Source organism: Macrosteles quadrilineatus, unplaced genomic scaffold (genome assembly GCF_028750875.1).
Source record: "Macrosteles quadrilineatus isolate MER2022 unplaced genomic scaffold, UCM_ALF_1.0 Scaffold_4__1_contigs__length_99947679, whole genome shotgun sequence".
Classification (NCBI taxonomy): Eukaryota; Metazoa; Arthropoda; class Insecta; order Hemiptera; family Cicadellidae; genus Macrosteles; species Macrosteles quadrilineatus.
The window spans coordinates 60790800-60812995 of record NW_026542597.1 but is presented as its reverse complement, the minus strand read 5'-3'; the positions used below and the strand labels follow the sequence as shown (position 1 = coordinate 60812995).

General features: G+C 36.2%; 1 protein-coding gene across 3 annotated transcripts in view; it reads right to left on the bottom strand.

Annotated features, from left to right (window-relative positions):
- The window catches only part of LOC128992058 (protein trachealess-like), a 211461-nt gene that overhangs the window by 9903 nt on the left and 179362 nt on the right, over positions 1-22196 (bottom strand). For all 3 annotated transcript variants that reach the window (XM_054415439.1, XM_054415440.1, XM_054415441.1), the window contains 4 exons: positions 19816-20051; positions 7183-7259; positions 4917-5006; positions 2056-2224 (listed from right to left, as the gene is read on the bottom strand). In XM_054415439.1, the coding sequence (XP_054271414.1) occupies positions 2056-2224; positions 4917-5006; positions 7183-7259; positions 19816-20051 (572 nt within the window). The remainder of the gene's footprint in view (positions 1-2055; positions 2225-4916; positions 5007-7182; positions 7260-19815; positions 20052-22196) is intronic.

Here is a 22196-nt window from a genome sequence, read left to right as displayed (position 1 = left end):
TTCAAATGCTGGACACATTTTACATACAAATTAGTCTATATACTCTGTGCAATGGCAAAATATAGCATAATTGAAATGAATACAGATATATTTATGACACAAAACCAATAATATATGTTAAATAATATATATGACAATGTGTTAAAAGGTGGAAAGATAAAAAAAAAACTTTAAACGTTTCATACAATTAAGCCCAACTAACGTAAACACTTGCAGCCCTTACAGTAGAATAGCGCCCTAGAGGGGTAAGATTTAATGACCCTTTCGTAAATCATAAGGACTGCAGATAACACAATAATTGCTATCAAGCCAGGAGTCGTTTTAAACTGACTTTATAATTTACACCAGATGGGTTTGTTCTTATAACTAATGGGAATACCAACTTGATAAGGGCAGCAGATAATTAAATGTTGTAATTTGTGTTCCTACAAATTATTTTTTCCAGTTGAGAAGGGCAAAGTGAATAAATAATGTGGCAAAATGAATTCAACATTTTTGAGTTGTTCTACGAGTTCACTTAAATGTATTTATTGCGTGGTTGATAGTTGTTGTACTTTTGGTTTGACATTGATAAAATTATTAATTTGGAACTTAATTTTTTAACATTAATTTTTTAGCCTAACAAATAAAAAATATATTAAGTTGACCTTAATCGGTCCCAATTTCAATGGAACGAAAACTCAACCTAGTTCAACCATAGTATGTAAATAGTTTTTAGCTCTGGGAAACAACTATTTACCTATTTATAACAGAGTAGGGCCTTAAAATAAATTTAAACAATTTTAGGAACCCATTTAGTCAGATAAATAATGTACAACAGTTCGTTTACTTAGTTCATCACACGGACAAAGGCTAGGATTTTCAACCCTCACTTTTTTTTCGACCGAGATTTCTATTTTGTTAAACTTAAGCCCATGTTGGAAATATGTTATATTAAAAATCATTACTCTATAATATCACTAGAATTTTAAAAGTTTAATTGGATAAGGACCAATTTAATTATTGTTTAGGTATTTTTTTTCAGTTTTTAAAATAGTTAAATAGCCAATATAATCTGATTTGGTAATTTATTGATCTTAACCTTAACTATAGTTTATTGTTGGATCTAAATGAAATATCCTAGAGGATGGCACTCTCTAGGGTTGAGGCAGAATTAATTTTAACCCTGAACAGACCCTGAGTATAGTACACTCTATACCAGTTCTAATTTGATTTTGAATTAACCCAAAATGAACCGAGTCAAGTTTTAAACACCTTTTTGCTACATTATAGATAATTTTAATGCCCATAAAGAAAGAGAAAAGAAACTAAACAAAGCGTGAAGATGATGCTCGCCTCAGGTGTCCGGAACCACGGATGATTGGTCCCGACCTTCACTGACACTGACACGGTGACGTCACGCAGTCGTACCAACTGTGAGTCGAGCATGCATACTATATAAAATGTTATTAAATTACACATCAGAAATCTGCAATCTGACAGCACAGTCTTTCAGAGACTCAACTCAATTACGTTTTATTCGAAAACTGGCTAACCTCATCATAGGAAATTGGAATGCAATATCTAGTTTTAAACTTCTATCCGTGGTCAAAGGTGTAGAATATCTGGCGAATGTAATTGACCCTCAGACGTAGTTTGCTGCTACAGTCAATTTACCTATTTCTCATACATCAACGTTTAAACCTAGCTAGACAAAAAAAATCAACGTGTAAACCTTTTTAAACCTTAATCATTAATCTGCAGTTAGCTCAATTGTGTTGTGTTGCATTGTTATCTTTATACTTAACTTTATACTTTTCGATGAAATGGTGACCATACAAAGTAGTTATTTTAAGCCAAGTATGAATGTATCCCTTAGAAGTCAACCCTCCAGGCATTGCTCCACTAAAAGGATAGCTGGAATTTATCCAATACGTTGGTCAGTATTAACACCACTTCAAAGCGTCGGTTATCGAAGACCTCGACAATTAATTTATGTCCAATTGAATCGCGTTAGACACATGATTTGAAGATTGAACCACCAATTGTTTGCAGCTGATCAATGTCTAGGCCTACCGTCAGGGTTCGCCGTGCTGGCCGTGTTGTTGGTGCCCTCCTCGCTGGCCGCGCTACTGGGGGACGCTAGGCCTTGTCCCTGGGCCAACCCTAGGCCTAGCTGCTCGGCCATCTCGCTGTGGTCTTGATGATGCACGTAGTCGAACACGCTGCTGCCCGTCATCTCAACCTGCAATAATAAACATATTATACCGTTGTATTCGTGTGTCAGCAAGCCTACCAATGTTTACAGGCTAACGCCTGATACCTGACCTCATAAATATAACATGGGGCAACGTTGCGTCAATAACAGTTGGAGCTTCGAGTTATATAGCTAAACATGTTTGGTTTATTATAAGAACAGTGAGTGTAGTGTGTAAGGGCCTAGTGAATCATAATCCAATGCGTAAAATATAAGTATGTATAATAAGTAATATTATACAACTCTAGTAAAGCCGTGAATGATGATATTTCCCATTTACAGTGCTTCCAATCAAAAGGATCTCGGTTAAGCGACGATATTTTCCAATGTTATCTGGATGCGAAAAGTGTAATTTATGGACAGAATAGTTAACTGAAATGACATAATTTCTCCGCATTTTAAGATTCACAGTGAATTCAAGCAATGAGCTACTATACAATAATCGTTTAAGTATGTAATAAGGATCTATTAAGACGTTTATGAGGATGGAGCTTTATATGTGAGCTAAATCGCAATATCATAACTGGGAGATGTTTAAAATACTTGAAAACCAGAGAGGTTTAAAATCTCAAAAACATCATCAAATGTTGTAAAAATGGTCAAATTTTGCCGACTTATGACATATATGCAATAAATTTAAACCAACTTCCAGGCTTTCAGGTGATGGAGATCTTTTCACGTTGTCGATGCAGCACAATTCAATCATATCTCTATTTCTTATGCGACAATTGGATTGTGCACCTCAAACCTTATTCTGTGTCCCAAATGTTGTTGTCCACTTGCACATACATACTGTATCTTAAGCGGATTATTGTTGGATTTGTTGCTAGCGCTTAATCAGCATAAATATGTATGATTGATCTATTTTTTCATTTTTCTTCAGAACCAAAATTTCTTTAAGTCTCAACCCTAAAGGGGGTTTTATAAAAGTTCTTTACTGCATCATAAAGGGCGCAACATATTTGTCGGACTAATAAAATCGCGGGTACGGGAGGATACCCGGGCAAGAGCCGCCATGTTGGAAGCTCACTATTGATTGTAGTGGCATTACCACTCAGGGCACGGAGCGGTTCGGACGTGAGGTGCATTCCCTCGCAAACATGGCCGTCGTTCGCGCCACCACGCCAACCGTGCCCATTGCTGCCAACCTATCAATATTTAAACTTACATTGAACCTGTATTGTTTTATACACTACTTCTCACTTTCTCGCCCCGTCAATGGAAGTGGTTGGTTCAGTAAAAAGGGATTTTCTGAAAGAAGGAATGCCGTTTTTTTGTCATGTGGAATAGAAGATACTGTATCATAAACATGTATCCATTGAATTGAACCAAACTTATAATAAGCTAAACAAAATCGGCCGTAAAAGTAATATAAATTGATAAATAATAGGTCAACTATAATTTGAACATGTTGTCCTCTACTAAGGAAAATCGTTATTTTTAGTAAAAGTGATTACAAAAATTAAATTATTGATGTTGTATTCCTTATGTTTAAATACGACAATTCGTTCCCGTTGTTGTTTCTAGTTTATTCATTAGCAATTTTATTCGCAGTGTACAATTATTATACTAACTGAAAAACTGTAGACCAAAAAGAATGTGGCAAACTGAAAAAATCTGCAAAAAGAAAATAACTGTAAAGCTGACTAAACCATCACACAATCAAACAACAAAACAAAATCGTATGACAAAGAAAATCGGACCCAAAACACCTCCTTGTGTGACTCCCAAAACACTCATTGCTACAAAGTAAAGGTTACTTTGGTCTATAAGGAAAGGGTGACACTTGGGAAGGAAGCCCTCACAGAGCTAGCGAGCACGCGTGACAAGGATGATGGTATCAGAGGCTCAGCGTCGCATACACAAGTTTATCCCACCATCCATCTCCACTCTGCATGTATCAGGCACATCGTCTCATCCGCCATTCATTTATACAACCACGGTGACTTTATATCACTTCATTTTCTCTTTGACAAATTTCCAACTCGCTACCGTCGCTCGTTCCTGTTGTGATCGTTTTCATGAGGTGAAACTTAATTTGGAGGTAGGAGACCCAGGTGTAATGTATAAGGGGGATTTGCGGTATGTTATATCTGAACTCATTAAACTTCAAGGAAATATTTGAACAGTGTAAGTACAAACACACAGCGAAACATAGAAATCTTACAACATGTCATAACGAACAACAGAAACAAAATAATAATATTTCAATCAGCCAATTAAAAGATAGTGTCCGAGGTTGAGCTTGTCAATTAAGTATAAGTTATATCAATTCTCGCCTCTTAATGTTTAGGGAGGATCTGGTCAGTGTGTCTGGTCCATATTAGTCCATTGTACGCTTTTATTTTGTACATGGCATTACCTACTAACCTATTATCTTCCGAAATCCTCTATTTTCCGTAGATGCATACATACTACCTTGCACCCATTGCCCAGCACTGGTCTTCATATCTTGTTTTTGTTCTTTGACTCCCTAATCTTCTGTTTTATCTGATATGACGTTGTATTTTTTAGCAGACATTTCAGTCATAAAACTTTGGAGCCTTCCTCAGCTGGGTGACCAATGTGTCGAATAACCAATCTTTTTAAAGAGTGTGATTTACTTAAGCATTAAAACAGGTTTATATTAAATTGTAATACATTAAACTATATTTTACATTTTTTATTTGTTGTTTCTTACCTGAGATAAGCCGAGGTAAATAGACACAGTCTCAGAGATGTAAAGGAACCTTCCATCTGCAGCTAGGGCGAACGCGAACCCATCCAGCGACTGAAACATCCAAACAGCTGTTAGTTAATATTACATTTATTTCATACTGTACAATGAATAATCAGATGTAGATTCCTACTATTGTTAAGAGGTTGTCTAACAATGTAGGGAAACTTGCATTCTGGAGACAGTTCAAACTGAACCCCATCCAAGTACTGAAACATCCAAACAGCTGTTAGTTAACGATGTATTGATATGAGAAGCAAATATAGCCATAGACCAATCCAGGATTAGAAACATACTGTCAGCAGTGTCAGCTGTTGCTGAAAACAAAAGAGGAACAGAAAACTAACTATCCTATGTATTAATAGGAAAGCACGTTTCTTGAAAACCTTTTTCCTCAGCTCGTGTGCATCGCAGGGAAAATCTACGCATACTGTTAAAAATATATTTTCCTCCACATGTACAGAATTCCTTAAAAAAATTAAAATTGAATAAAAAACAAGCACAATGAATTTAAAAATTAACATGGGCCTTATGGGATGCTGGTGACGAAATAACAATGAAAGATAAACAGAAAATCAAAATAAATTAAACAAATTCAAATCACATGTTTTATTTACATCGTGGGGTGAATATAGAGAAATCTGTACATTACATATTTTTATCGAGTTTTCGACCACTGGACGACCTCTGGTAGTATAAAACACCGCGAATAATAATTACATTATTTCCGGTTTCTATGTTCAGGGGGCGAAAAATACATGGCACAATATTTATTACATTATTGATACAAATTTATAGGAAAAAATACATATTCCATTAATTTGTATTCAGTAATGTGTCCATGGTTGATAAAAGAAAAGATGACTTATGGCACTCCCTAATTTAAAAATAAAATAAATATTATATTATACATCTTTTATGAACTTTTCAAAAAATCATCATAGTTCTTTCGCACTATTTTGTATACACAGGGTCCATTAAAGTATGGTGAATCAACAAATGCACTATTTCTCAATTTATTATATGGAAACATCCGTAAGATAAAAATGTGTAACTATTGCAATTAATAACGATTTATTGACTGTTTAGTTTTTCTAAACAAGTAAAATCTACCTTGGCGATAGAACTGCGGAGTCATTTTTTACCGGAGCTGACGCACAAATTGAGAAAACTGCGGCGCTAACCCCAGCAAATTACCCCAAAGACATTCTTTTCGGACCCTCTCGTAGTGTTTATGGACTGTCAGTTGGGATTGGGGCGTTCTCGTCTTTTTAAAATACTTAAATTTTCCACCTTTACTTTTATGTGAACGTTGAGGGGAATCGACATGATTTAAGGGATGAATTGTCATTAAAAGAAAAGGTTTACACGTAGAAATAAACGGTGAAGGTTGGTGTTATTAATTATCACGTATATATATAAATCAGTATCTAATAGTTTGAAATGTATATATTAAATTAGGCTCAAAAATAAGCACAGACACTTATTAAAATTTAAAAAATAACACGGGCCTTAAGGGGTTACCATACTGGTGACAAAATAACAACGAAACATCAACAGAAAATCAAAGCAAATGGAAGAAATTCCAATCACATGTTTTTACAGCGTGACGTGAAAATAGAGACGTTTGCACGACTATTTTTGGTCGAGTTTTCGACCACTGGATGACCTATAGTTTGAAATAATAGATATTTGAAATATGTGAGTAAACGTATTTTATTTGCACTACATACATTAAACACAAACAATTACCTATGCTTCAAGTTGACGATGGGACGTTTATCTACTACGGATAAGGACAAAAACCAACAACCCATACCCTTGACCAGAAGTATACAGGGTGTCCCGTAATGAAACAGTCAAACTCCGGGAAATGGCTTAATAGGCCAAAATAAAGAGTCTTTGCCCATACACTTGTTTTTAAAGTAAAATAAATATTTAAAGCAGACCAACGTATTGTTTTTTTCGGGCTATTACGGAGTAAAGTAGTGACTACATTTATCAACTGCCATGGAGAAGTAAAACTGAAAGTCATCATTGTAACTTTACAAATCTCCTTTTTAGCTCTGATGTTTTTAAATTAAATTACATTGTAAAATGTCTTCGTCAACAACACTTCATATTGTCTTATGAATTAACAGTATAAAGTGTAAATATATGTTTCAAGTGTTATTAGACGTATTATTTACTTTCTGTAGGTGTTTTCAGACAATATTTTTTAATTGTTTACCTGCAGTATATGCGTGCCTTGGTGCTGTTCAAACATTTCCATTGCTATCCCCGCCGGCGTTCTAGACCGCAAGCCTCCTGAAACAAAAATATAAATCAGCTGATATCAACTGAAATAATCAGCTGATCCAAACGAGCAGGCACTGCAGAAGTTGATGTACTGTAGCCGGGCGAAAAATCGATGGTGTATATGAGAGCTGCTTAAACGTTTCCTGAATTTTGATCAGTCCTTCGATCTTTACTTCAGTTGAGTATTGATGTCTGTACAGTTGGGCTTTTGAGTCTCCACGAGCTGTGGGGTTGATTATTTTCAATATTTCCATAACAACTAGTAACCATTTCTTGACATTTTGAGTGAGAATTCATTAGACAATAAAATCAAAATGAAAATAACGTTAAATATTTTCTAAATAAAATTGAACTATATAACCGCCAAAGTATAATCTTTGTAGCCAGTTTTATTATATAAAATAACTAGGTTATGTTAAATTAACCCACCTACGGAGTTTGATGCTTTAAAATGTTTATTTAATTTCACTAAATGTTTACCCAAACTAAACTGAATGAGCAATTGATCAAAACTATATAATCTTTTATGTTATCAATGAGGGGCACATGTATGACTGATGTTTTCTATGAGTGTAAAGTTGTCTAAAAGTTAGACGTTATTTTATTTAATTGTTTTTTACTTATTAAACAAAAAAATGTTTTTGTAAATGAAGTTAAAAGTGTATAAATGATTTTTTTGTTCTTTTATATTACTGTACAGTTGGAATTGTTTTTGTCAAGGAGAAGGTATTTATGTTGCCAACCAAACAGACGGTCAACATTGACCATTGTTTAATAAGTGTTATGTTTTTATTTTAGCTGTCTAAAATTGGTTTACTCAGATAGGGTATTGATTTCAATATTATTGGTAACCCATAAATCCCATGTTAATTTATTTTATTTTAAATTAAATATATTTATTTTGTATTTTTGAGTCTATTTTAATTTATAGAGGGATTCTGCACATCTACAGGGAAATATCTCTCTAACAGTATGCATAGATTTTCCCTGCGATGCACATGAGCTGAGAAAAGGTTTTTAAAGAAACGTGCTTGCCTATTAATTTTCTGTCCAACTAGACTAAATTTGTTCAATTCAGCTGAAAATAGAGATTTTAGGAATATTAGTGGAAAATATACACTTGGCAAGTTATCAATGCGTATTGCTTCAGAGTAATTTCGATTTCCTTACTGTGTTTAGGTGAAGGAAAGTATACAATTAATCTTTTTACATGATCACTAGCATTTTACATTATAATCGTGGCCGGAAACATTGTTAAATTAATGCGAACGTCAGTTTACACATTTGCCAAATGTGATGTATGTCCCCCAACTTGCCCCAATAATCGTCCGTCCCGCAGACAACCCGTAAATAACGACAACATGTGTTGCCCCCCCCCTTCCCCCCAATAACATCCCCGGTACTTTATTGCCTTACGTGAATTATTATTGCTTTTGTCTTTTAAATCGGAACAGCGACACGAGAAAAATCTCCCCGCCTTACACTTGTCGTGGGAATATTGTAGGGGTTCGATTTGGAACAATTTGTGGCACGATTTGTGTAAGGGATTTAAAACTATCTAAATAATAATGTCTTTTATCCTACTAATATTATAAATGAGAAAGTTTGGATGTATGTATGTATGTATGTATGTTTGTGACAAGTAAACGCGAAAAATACTGGTCGGATTATATTATATTAGGCTGAAATTTGGTGTGATGATAGCTCACATTCCCAATTAATATATAGACACACTCTTATCGCAAAAGTCCTTTCGGGCTCCGCCTCAGTGGCTCTGGAGTTTCCCATGTTTACCCTATGAGTAATCATATTTTAAAGGAATAAAATAGTTTCGTCAGCTGTTTCAAATACACAAGTTGGTTCTGTGGTATTAAATAGCATTAACAAGTTATAAGGTTTACCAACAGGGTGTAACTATTTTATACAACAAATGTAAAGACCAAAAATTTTCTATTTTGTGTCCTCTTCCCGTTGCAAAGCACGGGTACAACAGCTAGTCGTCTATAAGTTAACAGCAAAATTTCATCATATGAATGATTGCAAATTTTTATCAGTGTAAAAAGAAAAAGAAATCTACAGTAGTTTCTATTTATAGTTCTACAGTTGTAAAAGAAATTCACAAAAAAAGCCAAACAAGCTTTTTCTCTATCCTCCATTCACAGCACTACGAAGTATCATAATGATTATTAACTTCTTACAAATGGCATATCTTACAACAGTTATCCCTTATTATTGTAGTCGAATCATTGCCGGATCGATCCTAGATGTATTGCAAGTGGACACAGCTGTTCTTGACAGTTTTAAAAGAGTAGTTAAAGATACAGCTGACATTACCAAGTAACAATATTATCATTAAAAATTCGTCCTTCATTAAATTTATCCCTTAATACGCATTCTGATTTATAGACGTTGTGTAAATCTAATTGAACACAAACTTAAAATACAATTTCAATAATTTGGTTTACTTAAACGAAATTGTGTCTGCAGCGTAAAGTGCATTTTAGTTCATTGTCAATATTTAAGAGGCCGTGTGAAGGTTGTAGCAGAGATAAAACGATTAGTCTATGGTTGTAGCAAAGTAATCCCAGCTGTGAGTTGTATTAGTATTATTTTATTGTGCACGAGTTATTTAATGTTGAACATTATCCAAACCGATCTAACCACACACACAAGTCAAGTTGTCTTACAACTGTCACCGGCAAAAATGACTGTTCCTCATAAATTACGTCACTAATAACCTTTTCCAAATATCGCACCCTCTAACATTCTTCCCATTTCCCGCTGCTAGGCCAGCCTAAGTCCGGTCTAATAAAGGCGTTAGGCCACATGATCGACTGGCCGAAGGCCGATGAATCATAATCCTCAATAAGCCGTGGAAGTGTCAGTATCACGGGGGGGGGGGGGGGGTTTGTTTGTCCGTAAGTAATCAAGAATGTTTGCCCGCGAGCGATCTCCTAATCAAATGCTGCGTAGCTCTAAGTTGTTGACTAGTCTCGGGGATTGATGAACTGATTTACGCAGTTTTGTGAATTGGAAAGATTCGTAAGATTTTTCGGCTGAACTTCATGATAGTGATCGAAAGTCTAATAGAACATTTTCGTGATAAATTTTTTATTAATTTTTACATTTGCATCCATGTTCATGCAACACTCGACTATGTCATTTTGTATTGTATGATTCACGTGATATTTTAAGCTGTTGGGTTTGCGTACTTGTTATGTTCTAGATACTGTCTCCAATGGGTATACGGCGTCGAATTATAGCTCCCTAAAATGCGATGAATTATCCACAATAATTATTTTCCAGATTAAAGTAAATAACTTTTTATTTAACAAAATATGGAGTTTAACCTATATAATTCAGAGCTTGATAACGGTTATCTTAAACCCAAACCATGTTTTTGTAACAACAATTGAAGTTTATGATAATATATTTGTATTTTTGCACTGTTTTGCCTGCCACGCCAATTGTGGAGATCAACCCCTTATATTTACATCTACTGTATATCTAGGATCTGTTAAAAATTCGGCCCAGTTCCAGTTACTGTCTCACGTGAATATAGGATCGACTTTCAGATCCCCTAAATGTAAAGAAAATCCTTCATCAATAATCGTTGTTATCCTCAGTGATGTTTTAAATGACATAAACTATTATTGATTATTGATGTGTATTAAACATAAACTATTAATTTCCCAACATCCCAACCTGACACTTGATTAATTACACCTGACAATACGACCATTTCACCACACTATAATCTGATTACGATTGAACCGTCGAGCGTTTCAAAGTCGAAAATGAGATATCAAGGTGGCCCTGGTGCAGCTAACTAACAGGTGACAATGGCAATGACACTGATACAATACAGAACGTGGCAGTGTGTGTAGTACCAATCTGGCTGGCTACCGTGACGGTGGCGCGCCGTGACGCGGGCGTGCCAGCACACCCCGGGCTATTGTGACGGACCACGTGCGTCCACCGAGATTCGACTCACATTTCAGTCATAATGGAAGAAAATCTTCAACGGCTCTTCTTCCCCGGGTCCATTATCTAGGAAATAGGCTGTACGGTAGTTGGCTTTTTGAGCGTGCCTGAGTTTTTGTTGGGAAGATTATTTGATTTAAAAAGAGGTTGGCATTGGTGTGTTAGCGTATGTAAAATACCTGTGTGTAAATAAGTTATAAACTGTACTTGGTTTTCGTCTCTATGTGTAAGATCGAAAACATTCACCAGAAAACTTCCAAATCTTGGACTTGGGGAGATTTGCAGCGTTAAATTGAATTGGGGGAAAATACTGGCAAAGGTATAGGATATTTTGAAGCAGTTGAATTTAAATTTTCCCGAAGATGGATTACTATGAAACGCATCCGAACGTCAGTTTGTATTTTCGCTAGTTCAATGGAGGGGTCAATTACCCAATACTAATATTTGACCATGTAATTTAATGGTGGAAACTTACTTTAATTCACGCAAAACATATATTTATAAGTAGTAAAATGTCTATCGAATTACAGTATAACTTTCAAGTTTCAAATGTTTGCAGAACTAGGTAAAAAACACATCGGGTACGAAAAGGCGAATCATCAGTCACAATATAATAGCCTACCTACGTAGCCATAACATTAAATCGATGTAACATCGACAAGGATATATTTTTCTAACAAAACCAGAGAGAAGAATGTACTTTTTTGTCCTAGGACGCTAGGCATAAGCCCGTGTTTTTCACGTTAGTTCAGGCTATACCTTGGGGTTGCGGCATAATCACTTAGATAAAAATCCATTGGTAATTTGGTGGGATTTGAACCCGGGACCTCAGGGATAAAAGTGTAGACCAGTTCGCTCCCCAGGGGAAAATGTAATATGAGAACCTCAGCGAGAAACATAAACATTAAATAATACAACTTTATCAACAGACGGTTCTTTGTATTAGCTTGAAACTACAAATACAAATATGCTAGTTCAATACACTGGGTGTCACCAATCCGTTGTAACAAAGAATGACTCAACAGGAACAGAGGATGACTCAGTAGCGAGTCGATTGACCAATACACCTTAGGCGTTGAACATTTCGCTTTGGCCACCGCTAATTTCATAACTATTTACGTCAGCTCCCCCAGCCCTGACTTGTTACTAACTGGCTTACCGTCGTGAGTCTTGGTTAATAAGGGGGCATTTCCCCCCCTACTCGCCTTCTCACCCTAACTTGGCTATCTTTGATCGCTGACCGCTCCTGAACGTCAGGTTCGTTTATTTCTTTTGAGTGTGAAAATGTCGGAATTTATTTACGTGGAAGGAATATTGACTGTTGTGGGGAAATGTCTTTGATGCTCTTTTAATATTAAATTGCTAACCGACTTAGCATGATAACAATTTAAGTAAAAAAATCGTCAAATTTAGACAGCGACACACACTTGAGTGAGTATACTAAACTGACTATTTAAGTTATTTGAGTGAAGAATGGGGTTAGGATGATGTGCTCACTATGGACAATAATCAAATAAGTACTACTTCTGCATGAATACCCTTAACTTTAGACATAATTATGTTTTACACCCTATAAACCACACAACCACAACAGTACATATTAAAAAAATGTTTTATGTCCGTTTTAAGAACAGTAAGCCAAGGTACGTTAGAGACAAGATGAATATATTTTGTTCTTATTCCTTAAATATACAACCCTTCTTCCAACTTAGTTTAGCGTGTTTACACATAGACTCTAACCGCAACTATGGTTGAAATTTTGTATTAAAAAATAATATATATGTTTTTTTTTTCTTGCATTATTCTTCCTTAAGAACGAAGTACATACTCATTCGCATCACGACCGTTCCACTATGTTTCCGTACATATTGGATCCACAAAATATCGTCGTGCTTTTCAAACATAGCTAACCCACTCCCCGCAATATTTCGAATTTAAATCAAATCTCTTTACATAAACACCCCCTCGCCGGGTAGCTTTGAACAGTCGCGGGGGTGAGGGGTGAGGGGTGTGCTGGGGGAGGGTAACAGAGTTAGCGCTTGTTACGGCCCACAATTCCGCTAGTTAGTGGCTCTAATTGGTTTTAAAGTGGGGCAAAATGAAGTGCATTAAACGCCGCCGGGGGCTATCATGTCAGCAGCGTCAGGCGACTAGCGGCTCGCGCTGTGGAGTCAGTGGGGTTTTAAATATTATAATTTTGATTTAAAACAAATATTTTGCTTCGTATGGTTTTTATAGGCAGGGAAAGGCTCATACTAAATCGTGTGTAGGGTTTCACGAGGTGGAAGTTTGACTATTATTTGTTAACAGTGCGAAGTACTTTTGTGAACTTTACGTAAGATGAAGAACGGAGAAAAATAATCTTTTCTGTAACCAAGCTAGAATTCAACACGAAAACATTTTTCATCTCATAATTTTCTTTCGTAACTATTCGCACTTTTCTGAAAATATTGTATTATATTTCATGTGTCAAACATATTACAATACACACTCTATGCAAGAATAAACACAAACGTGCAATGAAAAGGGATGGAAGAGTTTCTATTAAGTTAGTGTGTATAGTCAGCTGTCCTTCGTGACGTGCTCTCCTCTAATGCACCCCTCTTTTCAAAAATCCCTGCTTACACTAAAGGAGACTTCAAGCGTTGACTAAGTACAATATACTATTGAGTATACATAACCAATGGTGTAAGCCTTGGTTTGTGACCTAGGCCAAGTTACGATAATGCCATCTTCCAATGTTTCATCCCTGATCCATGACGTTCAAGGATTGTATTTCCTTAGGTTATGACCGACCTCTACAGTTACATTTCCCTCCCTAATTCTTGTACTCTACCACCCCCTTCCTGCTCAAACCCAGGGAAAATATGTAAGCCAGTTCTAGCTTCTAGCCCAGGTTCTTCCCTAATCCATATTCTCTTACATCTCTAGACCAGAGCAGACCTAAGAGCACGAGCTAGTAGCTCAGGTTCTTCCCTATCCCTATCCTCTAACATCCCCACACCAGGGGAGACCTAAGAGCACGAGCTAGTAGCTCAGGTTCTTCCCTATCCCTATCCTCTAACATCCCCACACCAGGGGAGACCTAAGAGCACGAGCTAGTAGCTCAGGTTCTTCCCTATCCTCTAACATCCCAACACCAGTGCAGACCTAAGAGCACGAGCTAGTAGCCCAGGTCCTTGCCTAAATAATAATTGCCTACAGTTGTATCCTCTTCCCTAATCCCTATCCTCTGACATCCACACCAGGGGAGACCTAAGAGCACGAGCTAGTAGCTCAGGTTCTTCCCTATCCCTATCCTCTAACATCCCCACACCAGGGGAGACCTAAGAGCACGAGCTAGTAGCTCAGGTTCTTCCCTATCCTCTAACATCCCAACACCAGTGCAGACCTAAGAGCACGAGCTAGTAGCCCAGGTCCTTGCCTAAATAATAATTGCCTACAGTTGTGTCCTCTTCCCTAATCCCTATTCTCTAACATCCTTACACCAAAGGAGACCTAAGAGCACGAGCTAATAGCCCAGGTCCTTGCCTAAATAATAATTGCCTACCTACAGTTATGTCCTCTTCTTTAATCACTCTCCTCTAACATCCCTACACCAGAGCAGACCTAGGCACGAGCTAGTAGTCCAGTTCCTTGTCTAAATAATAATTGCCTACAGTTGTATCCTCTTCCCTAATCCCTATCCCCTAACATCCCAACACCAGAGCAGACCTAAGAGCACGAGCTAATAGCCCAGGTGCTTGCCTAAATAATAATTGCCTACAGTTGTATCCTCTTCCCTAATCCCTATCCCCTTACGTCCCAACACCAGAGCAGACCTAAGAGCACGAGCTAATAGCCCAGGTGCTTGCCTAAATAATAATTGCCTACAGTTGTATCCTCTTCCCTGATCCCTATCCTCTAACATCCCAACATCAGTGCAGACCTAAGAGCACGAGCTAATAGCCCAGGTGCTTGCCTAAATAATAATTGCCTACAGTTGTATCCTCTTCCCTAATCCCTATCCCCTAACATCCCAACACCAGAGCAGACCTAAGAGCACGAGCTAATAGCCCAGGTCCTTGCCTAAATAATAATTGCCTACAGTTGTATCCTCTTCCCTAATCCACATTCTCTGACATCCCCACACCAGAGCAGACCTAAGAGCACGAGCTAGTAGTCCAGGTTCCGCACGTTTGGTCTTGATTGACGCGACCGCTGGACCGAAACCATCATCCGACCTGTGAAATAGGCAAATGATTGCCTCTGGCTGCCATTGTGTCCTGTGTCCAGAGTCCTGTCACAAGGACTGAGTGTGTGGTTAGTGTGTGACCACTTCTGTGACATTGTGGTCAGTGTGATAGAGTAAATGTGTTAATTGGGGACAAATGTCATTAAATGTTCGTTTAAAGATTTTTTAAATAATAATTCACTATCCAATCGTTAGTTTTCCACCTGCTATAACAGCTATAACAGTTATATAACTTTATATAGGAGAAATACACTTTTTGAAGTACACTTGGGAAACTATTAAAATGCTAGTTACCGATTACAGTATACATGTATTCTGGAAAGAGAAACAATTAACGTGGAAATACCTTAATTTACCTGAGTTCAAACATCCAATGGGGCTTCATATTTTACAATATGACATCAAATTGCTGTATTTATGTGGTCTGAGTTACTGGCTGATTTCTACTATAGTTATTTGTGGAAATAATTTAATGATTGTTCGTAGCGATATTTAAACAAAATAGTAACAATTTTCATCACCCCATTAAATAAAGTTATTGAATGGTTGTAACATTTAAATCACGTCTAGTCACAAAATGGTGAATAGAAGGGTTACAAAATACCTATTTATTTTTTTGCCTAAAAATCTAGCAACAATTTCTAATGTGTTGCAATAAAATTTACTAGTGTACCTGTTGCTCGAATTCGAGCAATTGCGAAGTATTACAGGCGTTATTTTAAAATGAATAACAATCTTGATTTCCGATGACCTTAAAAAAAGTTGACTCAAGATTATGAAAATACTCACGATGTGCATAACAGTTCGGTATAATCTACATTTCTTGTAAATATCAATTTTTCAAAAGCTGATCTTGGTTTTAGTGTTTCTACAAATGTTTCCCACTCATAGCCGATTAGGTTGACCATAATAATGGTTATAAATTTTAAAAATCATTATTTTTTTTCTTCTACTTGGTGGTGATCTATGACTTTCCAATGTTTCCATATTTTGCAAATCGGCTCTTTCAATGATTGCTCAAGAAATGCAGTACACTGTAATTCAGTTTTATTTTTAGTATATTCAAACTGCCCCCTTTTTTGTATAATAAATGACTATGGTTCTTTATTACTTTTGTCAAAATAATTAGTCTTGAACTGATTTGGGGAGTTAAATACACGGAAAGTAAATAAAAGAGACGACTTATAACACTTAAAACAAATATTTACGCCTATACTGTTACTCACAAGACGGTAAATATACAAAAAAGTGTCTGCTGTAAATAAACAACACGTACAATGCTGATCAAGAATTTATTTAGTTAAATACACACATAACTATTTTCCTATTTCCAAAGGTTGGTTTAGAGAATTTCTATCATTAAAATGGTTACAAATTTGAATGTTTATAAGCGTAAAGTTGCCACAAATCCACCAGCATTGTCTATACAAACACAAAGGGTAATCCAACATAAACAAAAGTTCACTTTGCAAATCAAACGAGTCCTCAGGCAAATCCGACGGCCCGGAATAGTTTGATTACGCGTTCAAATTGATTCTACAACAAAATCAAATCAGCGTCTGAAAATTGTAACAAGCCTAAAGAGGGGTTGCACTGATTACCGATGTAGGGCGAGCAAGTGAATTACCCTGTGTAAACCCTCCATGCAAATGCGACGACCCACAAAATATCCCCACACTTGATACAATTAGTGTGTTCATTGTAAACTGAAACGCTGCTTCTGTGTCTCCCTCGCCCAGCCGTGGCTCGTGGGTAATGTGTCTGTGTGGGTGTGATTAAAACTAGAGAAAAATATTGTATTTGTAGTTTGGTGACAGTTTTGAGGAATGTGACTGTATCGTATATGTTCCCATGGGTGGGACGTAAAGGTTAGATTGGAATGTGTACTCTTGTTTGAAAAAGATTGCAATTGAGGATTTTTGCAAGAACATAACCAAAATCTTACAGAAACTATTGCTTCGGGCGATGTAAAACATATATTGACTCCCAAAAGGGTTAAAGTAATCTTCAGTAATTGATCAGGTACATTGTTATTTGTTTGAAGTAATTGTTTGCCGATAGTGATTATCTGTTATATAAAGTGTTGCAGACATTTTCCATCGTCATCAGTAAAAACATGTTTATTTCGTTTCGTGGATCTGAAATCTGATCCTTTCCTCGTGTTAGGAAGTATGTATCATAGATTTAAATAAGTTAGCTAAACCCAACAATCGTAAAACAATATTAAACTGTGATACTTTCCCAGCTTGGTTATATGTAAGGCCTCACTTGTGCACACCCAAATGTGATTTAAACATGACTGAAAAAAGCTTCTAAAAATAAGTGTCCTTATGTTTTATACCTAAAATTCTAACTATAATAATAATGCATTCATACATAAAATCGTTGTTTTGACAAGCTTATTAGCATGGGCTAAGAATGTTTCGTAATTATTAGTTTGATAGCTTGAATAATTATGTCTAGGGGTTGTCAACTCGAACATTTGGTTCACATAAAAAAAATGAGTAGCTAATAGATAATAACAACTATTATTATATCAAATGGTGCTGAGCAATCAAAATCGAATCATTTTAACATGTAGCCACCAATTCCATATTAATTTCTGATTGTTACAGTTAGACTTTCAAAGATTAATAACAAAAAGGGATAATAACGTCTTAAGTTCTCCCTAGTTAAAAAGTAGTAATTTTATAAGTTTCCCGTACTTCACTGTTAGTTTTTTAACTTTCCATTCTAAAACTATCATATTCAAACTAACAATATTTACACCCCCAAAAATACAGCTATGACACCCACACGCCAAGATACGTGACATAACCCCCTAACGCTAAATGTGAGGGAGGCAGCGGCGTTATTTAGGGGGGCTGATGGAGAGGGGGGGGGGGTAAAGTGAACAATAACCGGAGACGATAAAGACATAACCTCGGGGAACTGTAATACAATATGGGACAATTTGCGAGGACACAAGTCAAGGGAGGGATCCATCATGGAGCAAATTAAAGGTTGTCACATTCAGACGATACAGACGCTACGCTCAGACGATTGGCGGGCTAATATTGTGTCTTGGAGAAAATATATACTGCTGCCAACATGAAAAATGTGTACAGTCGTACAAAAATGTTCAAATCCAATTAAAACTCGTTTAAAATACAAAATCCTTACTCAAATATTGAAGCAAATAAGAACTTGTGTTGTTACAAATTTTTGGAGGGTTTATTTTAATTATAGAACATCTGAATTGTATTTTAGCTGTGAAGACCTTAAATATTTGTCAAGGTCAATCTTAAGACTTAAATATAATATAAAATATTAAATTATCGAAATCATTGGTTTGATTTTCTAGGATATAAAATTCTAGAACGTTTGGGAATTTTACATTCCTACACTGCAAAATGTCAGTAAGCGCCCGTAAACGGGAGGGTTGGCAATATGAGTGCAGTACCTAGATTGCCTGCAGAACTTTGAAGGCGCGACTACCATGTTTCTTCTCAGTCGCTTTGAGATTACATTATATCACAGATAATAGAACACAAATTGGTTCCTTAGTCTAAGATTATATATACTGAATATTATAAGCAGATTACTAAAGGCCCTTTAGTAAAGGGTGAAGACGGATGTGATTTTTTTATTCGTACTATCAACTTTACGCAAATTTGTACCAATTTAGATTATGAGAAAAATACAAGTTTTGACTTCGTACTACTGTAAAGTATCCCTTCTTTGCAAATTTAAAACAACATCCCCACCCAACAACATTGCTTTGAGTCTTTATATTGTTCTTAGTTTTTCTGCAGATTGCAAACTCTATAACATCAAGATTATGGAATACAGCTATCACATTTCATAATAATCCTCCTTTAGACAGCTACCACTTCAACGAGAAAACAATTTTTTTTTCTTTCTGGTGGAATCACTCTTGACATTTGAGTCTTGACAATAACAGCAAACTCGATCATTTATTCTGTACTTAATTAGCTTATACTAAACTCATTTAACTACCGTACCTGTAAAAACAATATTTAAATTCGTATTCTTTATCTATACATTATGTTACACGTTCTCTAACTGAGAAATGAACAATGTTTGGTTCTAGGGCCTCCAGCTCAGCTCTAAACAACTTATTTTAAAGTAGGAACTTGTTAAAAAGAAAGAACAGTGTGTTAAAAAGGAGCTAATCGTGCTTCCTGTTTTACTGCTCTCTTACTGCTGTTGTTTTTAGCAGTCTATGGTTGGAGAACATAAAAGGAATCATGGAGGACGAAAAGAAGAGTTCAGCTCACGATAGCTTATAGTTTTGGTACCTTATACAAGGAATCAAACACTTGCTAATCTTGACAAACATCTTACCTTTGACTGACTTGCTGGAGGGATGGTCCCTACTCCAGGGCGGGTCCCCGTGCCCCGAGAAGTCCCTCAGTTTGAGGTAGCTGATGGTCAGCCTGATGATGGATGCCTTGTCCAGCTGGGAGGTGATGGCGGCGGGGAGGGGAAGCATCTTGGCCAGCTCGTAGAACTCAAAGTTCTCCTTGCCTCTTCTGGAGCGAGCCGCGTCTCTGCTCTTCTCCTTCCTCAACTCCAAGATACTGCAATGAGAACTGTACGTTAGAGTCTGAAGTGGAAGTCTAATGAGTAAGAAGAACAGGTATATGGAATAGGAAGGAGGAAATGAAAGGCAAAGAGGTGAGCATTGTTGGAATCATGAGTTGAGGTATCATAGAAAAATGAAGTATAGGGCTATTCGAATAACAAATGGGAAGTCTGGTAGGCAGTGTAGTTCTGAGAAGCAGGAATAGGAAAGAACTATTACGGACATAGAGTACAATAGAGTAAGATTTTTATTCAGGATAAGAGACTATTAAAAAGTAAAATGAAAAATAATTTGTCCTTAATATTGTAATTTAGGAGATTTAAAATAAGGCTTAAAGAGTTTTTAAGAATACTACTAGGAGATACATGTTTAAGTTGGTGGAATAATGAAGACGGTGAAATTTTCGGAAGAGTAGTAGCAGGCAAAGTTGGTGGACTTTATTTCAGATAACAAGTACCAAAAAATCATGTGTAACTTATTATAGTTATGCGAGTGATTGATTAAAAGATTAATGGCGCAAAGAATACAGTACACGAGTGCCATGAGCTATTCAATTATTCGATTAGTAATGAGTTGTTGATTTGTGCTCACATTTTGCATACCTGCCGACGGTGCAGTTGATAAGTAATTATATTTTAGATGACCTAATAGCACCCATGAAAGAATACGAAAAACTATCAGAACGCGGCTTAATTTATATCTAGATAACTTAGCTTGATAAACAGTTGTTTGATTAACGATGAAAGTGTAATCACCATCAAGCAGTTATACGCGAAAATATGAGGGGAGGAAGTAAAAGCTAATAGACCAGAGGCTGGGCTTAGTGGAGTGTTATGGTTGGATATTACATCAAGATGTCACAATAGCTTTCAAATATACGATACGATAACGTGGATTGTTTATTAAATAGCCCATTTATACAAGTAGGCCTCTAGATGTTTAGCTAAACTATCGCAACACTGTCAAGTTTACAGTTAGGTACTTGCAGTTAGTAGCTATGCCATCCAACTTAACAGGATGAGTAAGGATATTGTAAATATATATGCTGATAAATACCTCTAGCATAGCATATACATTTGTTGTCTTGTTCAAATTAAATATTTTTATCAAAATATCACACTGGTACTGTAATTGAAATAAGGCACTCTTGTCCTCGTTGCTGCTTCACTCAGACTTTCGAACAACACTTAAGACTTCACGTTTAGAGAACTTGAATAAGTCAAATATAACCATTAATGGGTAAATATGACAACAGAACGATTTTAAAATGGTGAAAAACACAAATGAATAACTCATGTCTGTTAAAAACTATTAAAATAGGTTAAATTAATCCATAAATACACATAGTAAGAGCATATTAAGAAGAAGAAAGTAAAATAATCATACAAAAAATTGAGATACTGGCATTAAAAGGCAAAATATAATTTCATCGTCCAAAGAATGATTATCCTTAGCTGAATAATTATGGATTCTAAGGTGAGTTTAATAATGATTATTAATATGATCAATTAAATTATAAGTCACGAAAACCAACAATAATATATTAAACACATTAATTTGACAGCAACCTGTAAAAACACAATTTCGAAAACATAAGAAAAACCGGCAACAAAAAAACACTGTCCAAAACTACAAATCATGGCTAAATCCCGTTTACGTTGTATTGAAATCACTCCAAACCCCTCTAAGGCAGCGCGAGATTGGCAAAGTCCCCAGAGACGTATAAAAGTGAAAAGTGGCGGGAATAACGGGGGTGGAACCTATGATTAGGGCGGCAATGTCCACTGGAGAAATTAAAGGTCCGGCGGAACGGCCGACGGAACAGAAACATATGATGGAATCAGCTGTTTATGGGTCCGCCCCCTGATAGCGCTACTTTGTATGTATTGAGAGGTAAGTGTGGGTTTGGCTGCGTTAACCCCAGGAATCGATTAACCCTCGCTTGTTTATTGTTTATTGTGATTTACCAGTGGAAATTGCACGTTTTGGGAGATTTTGTCAAATTCATGCGGAGAAAATGCGTTGGATTTGAGTGATTAAAATTGTGTCGAAAGTAGTGGTGTTTTTATTACTTGACATGTAAATATATAATACTTTTAAAATATACTTAGGAAAGTTTGATGCCATCATTACGTTTGTC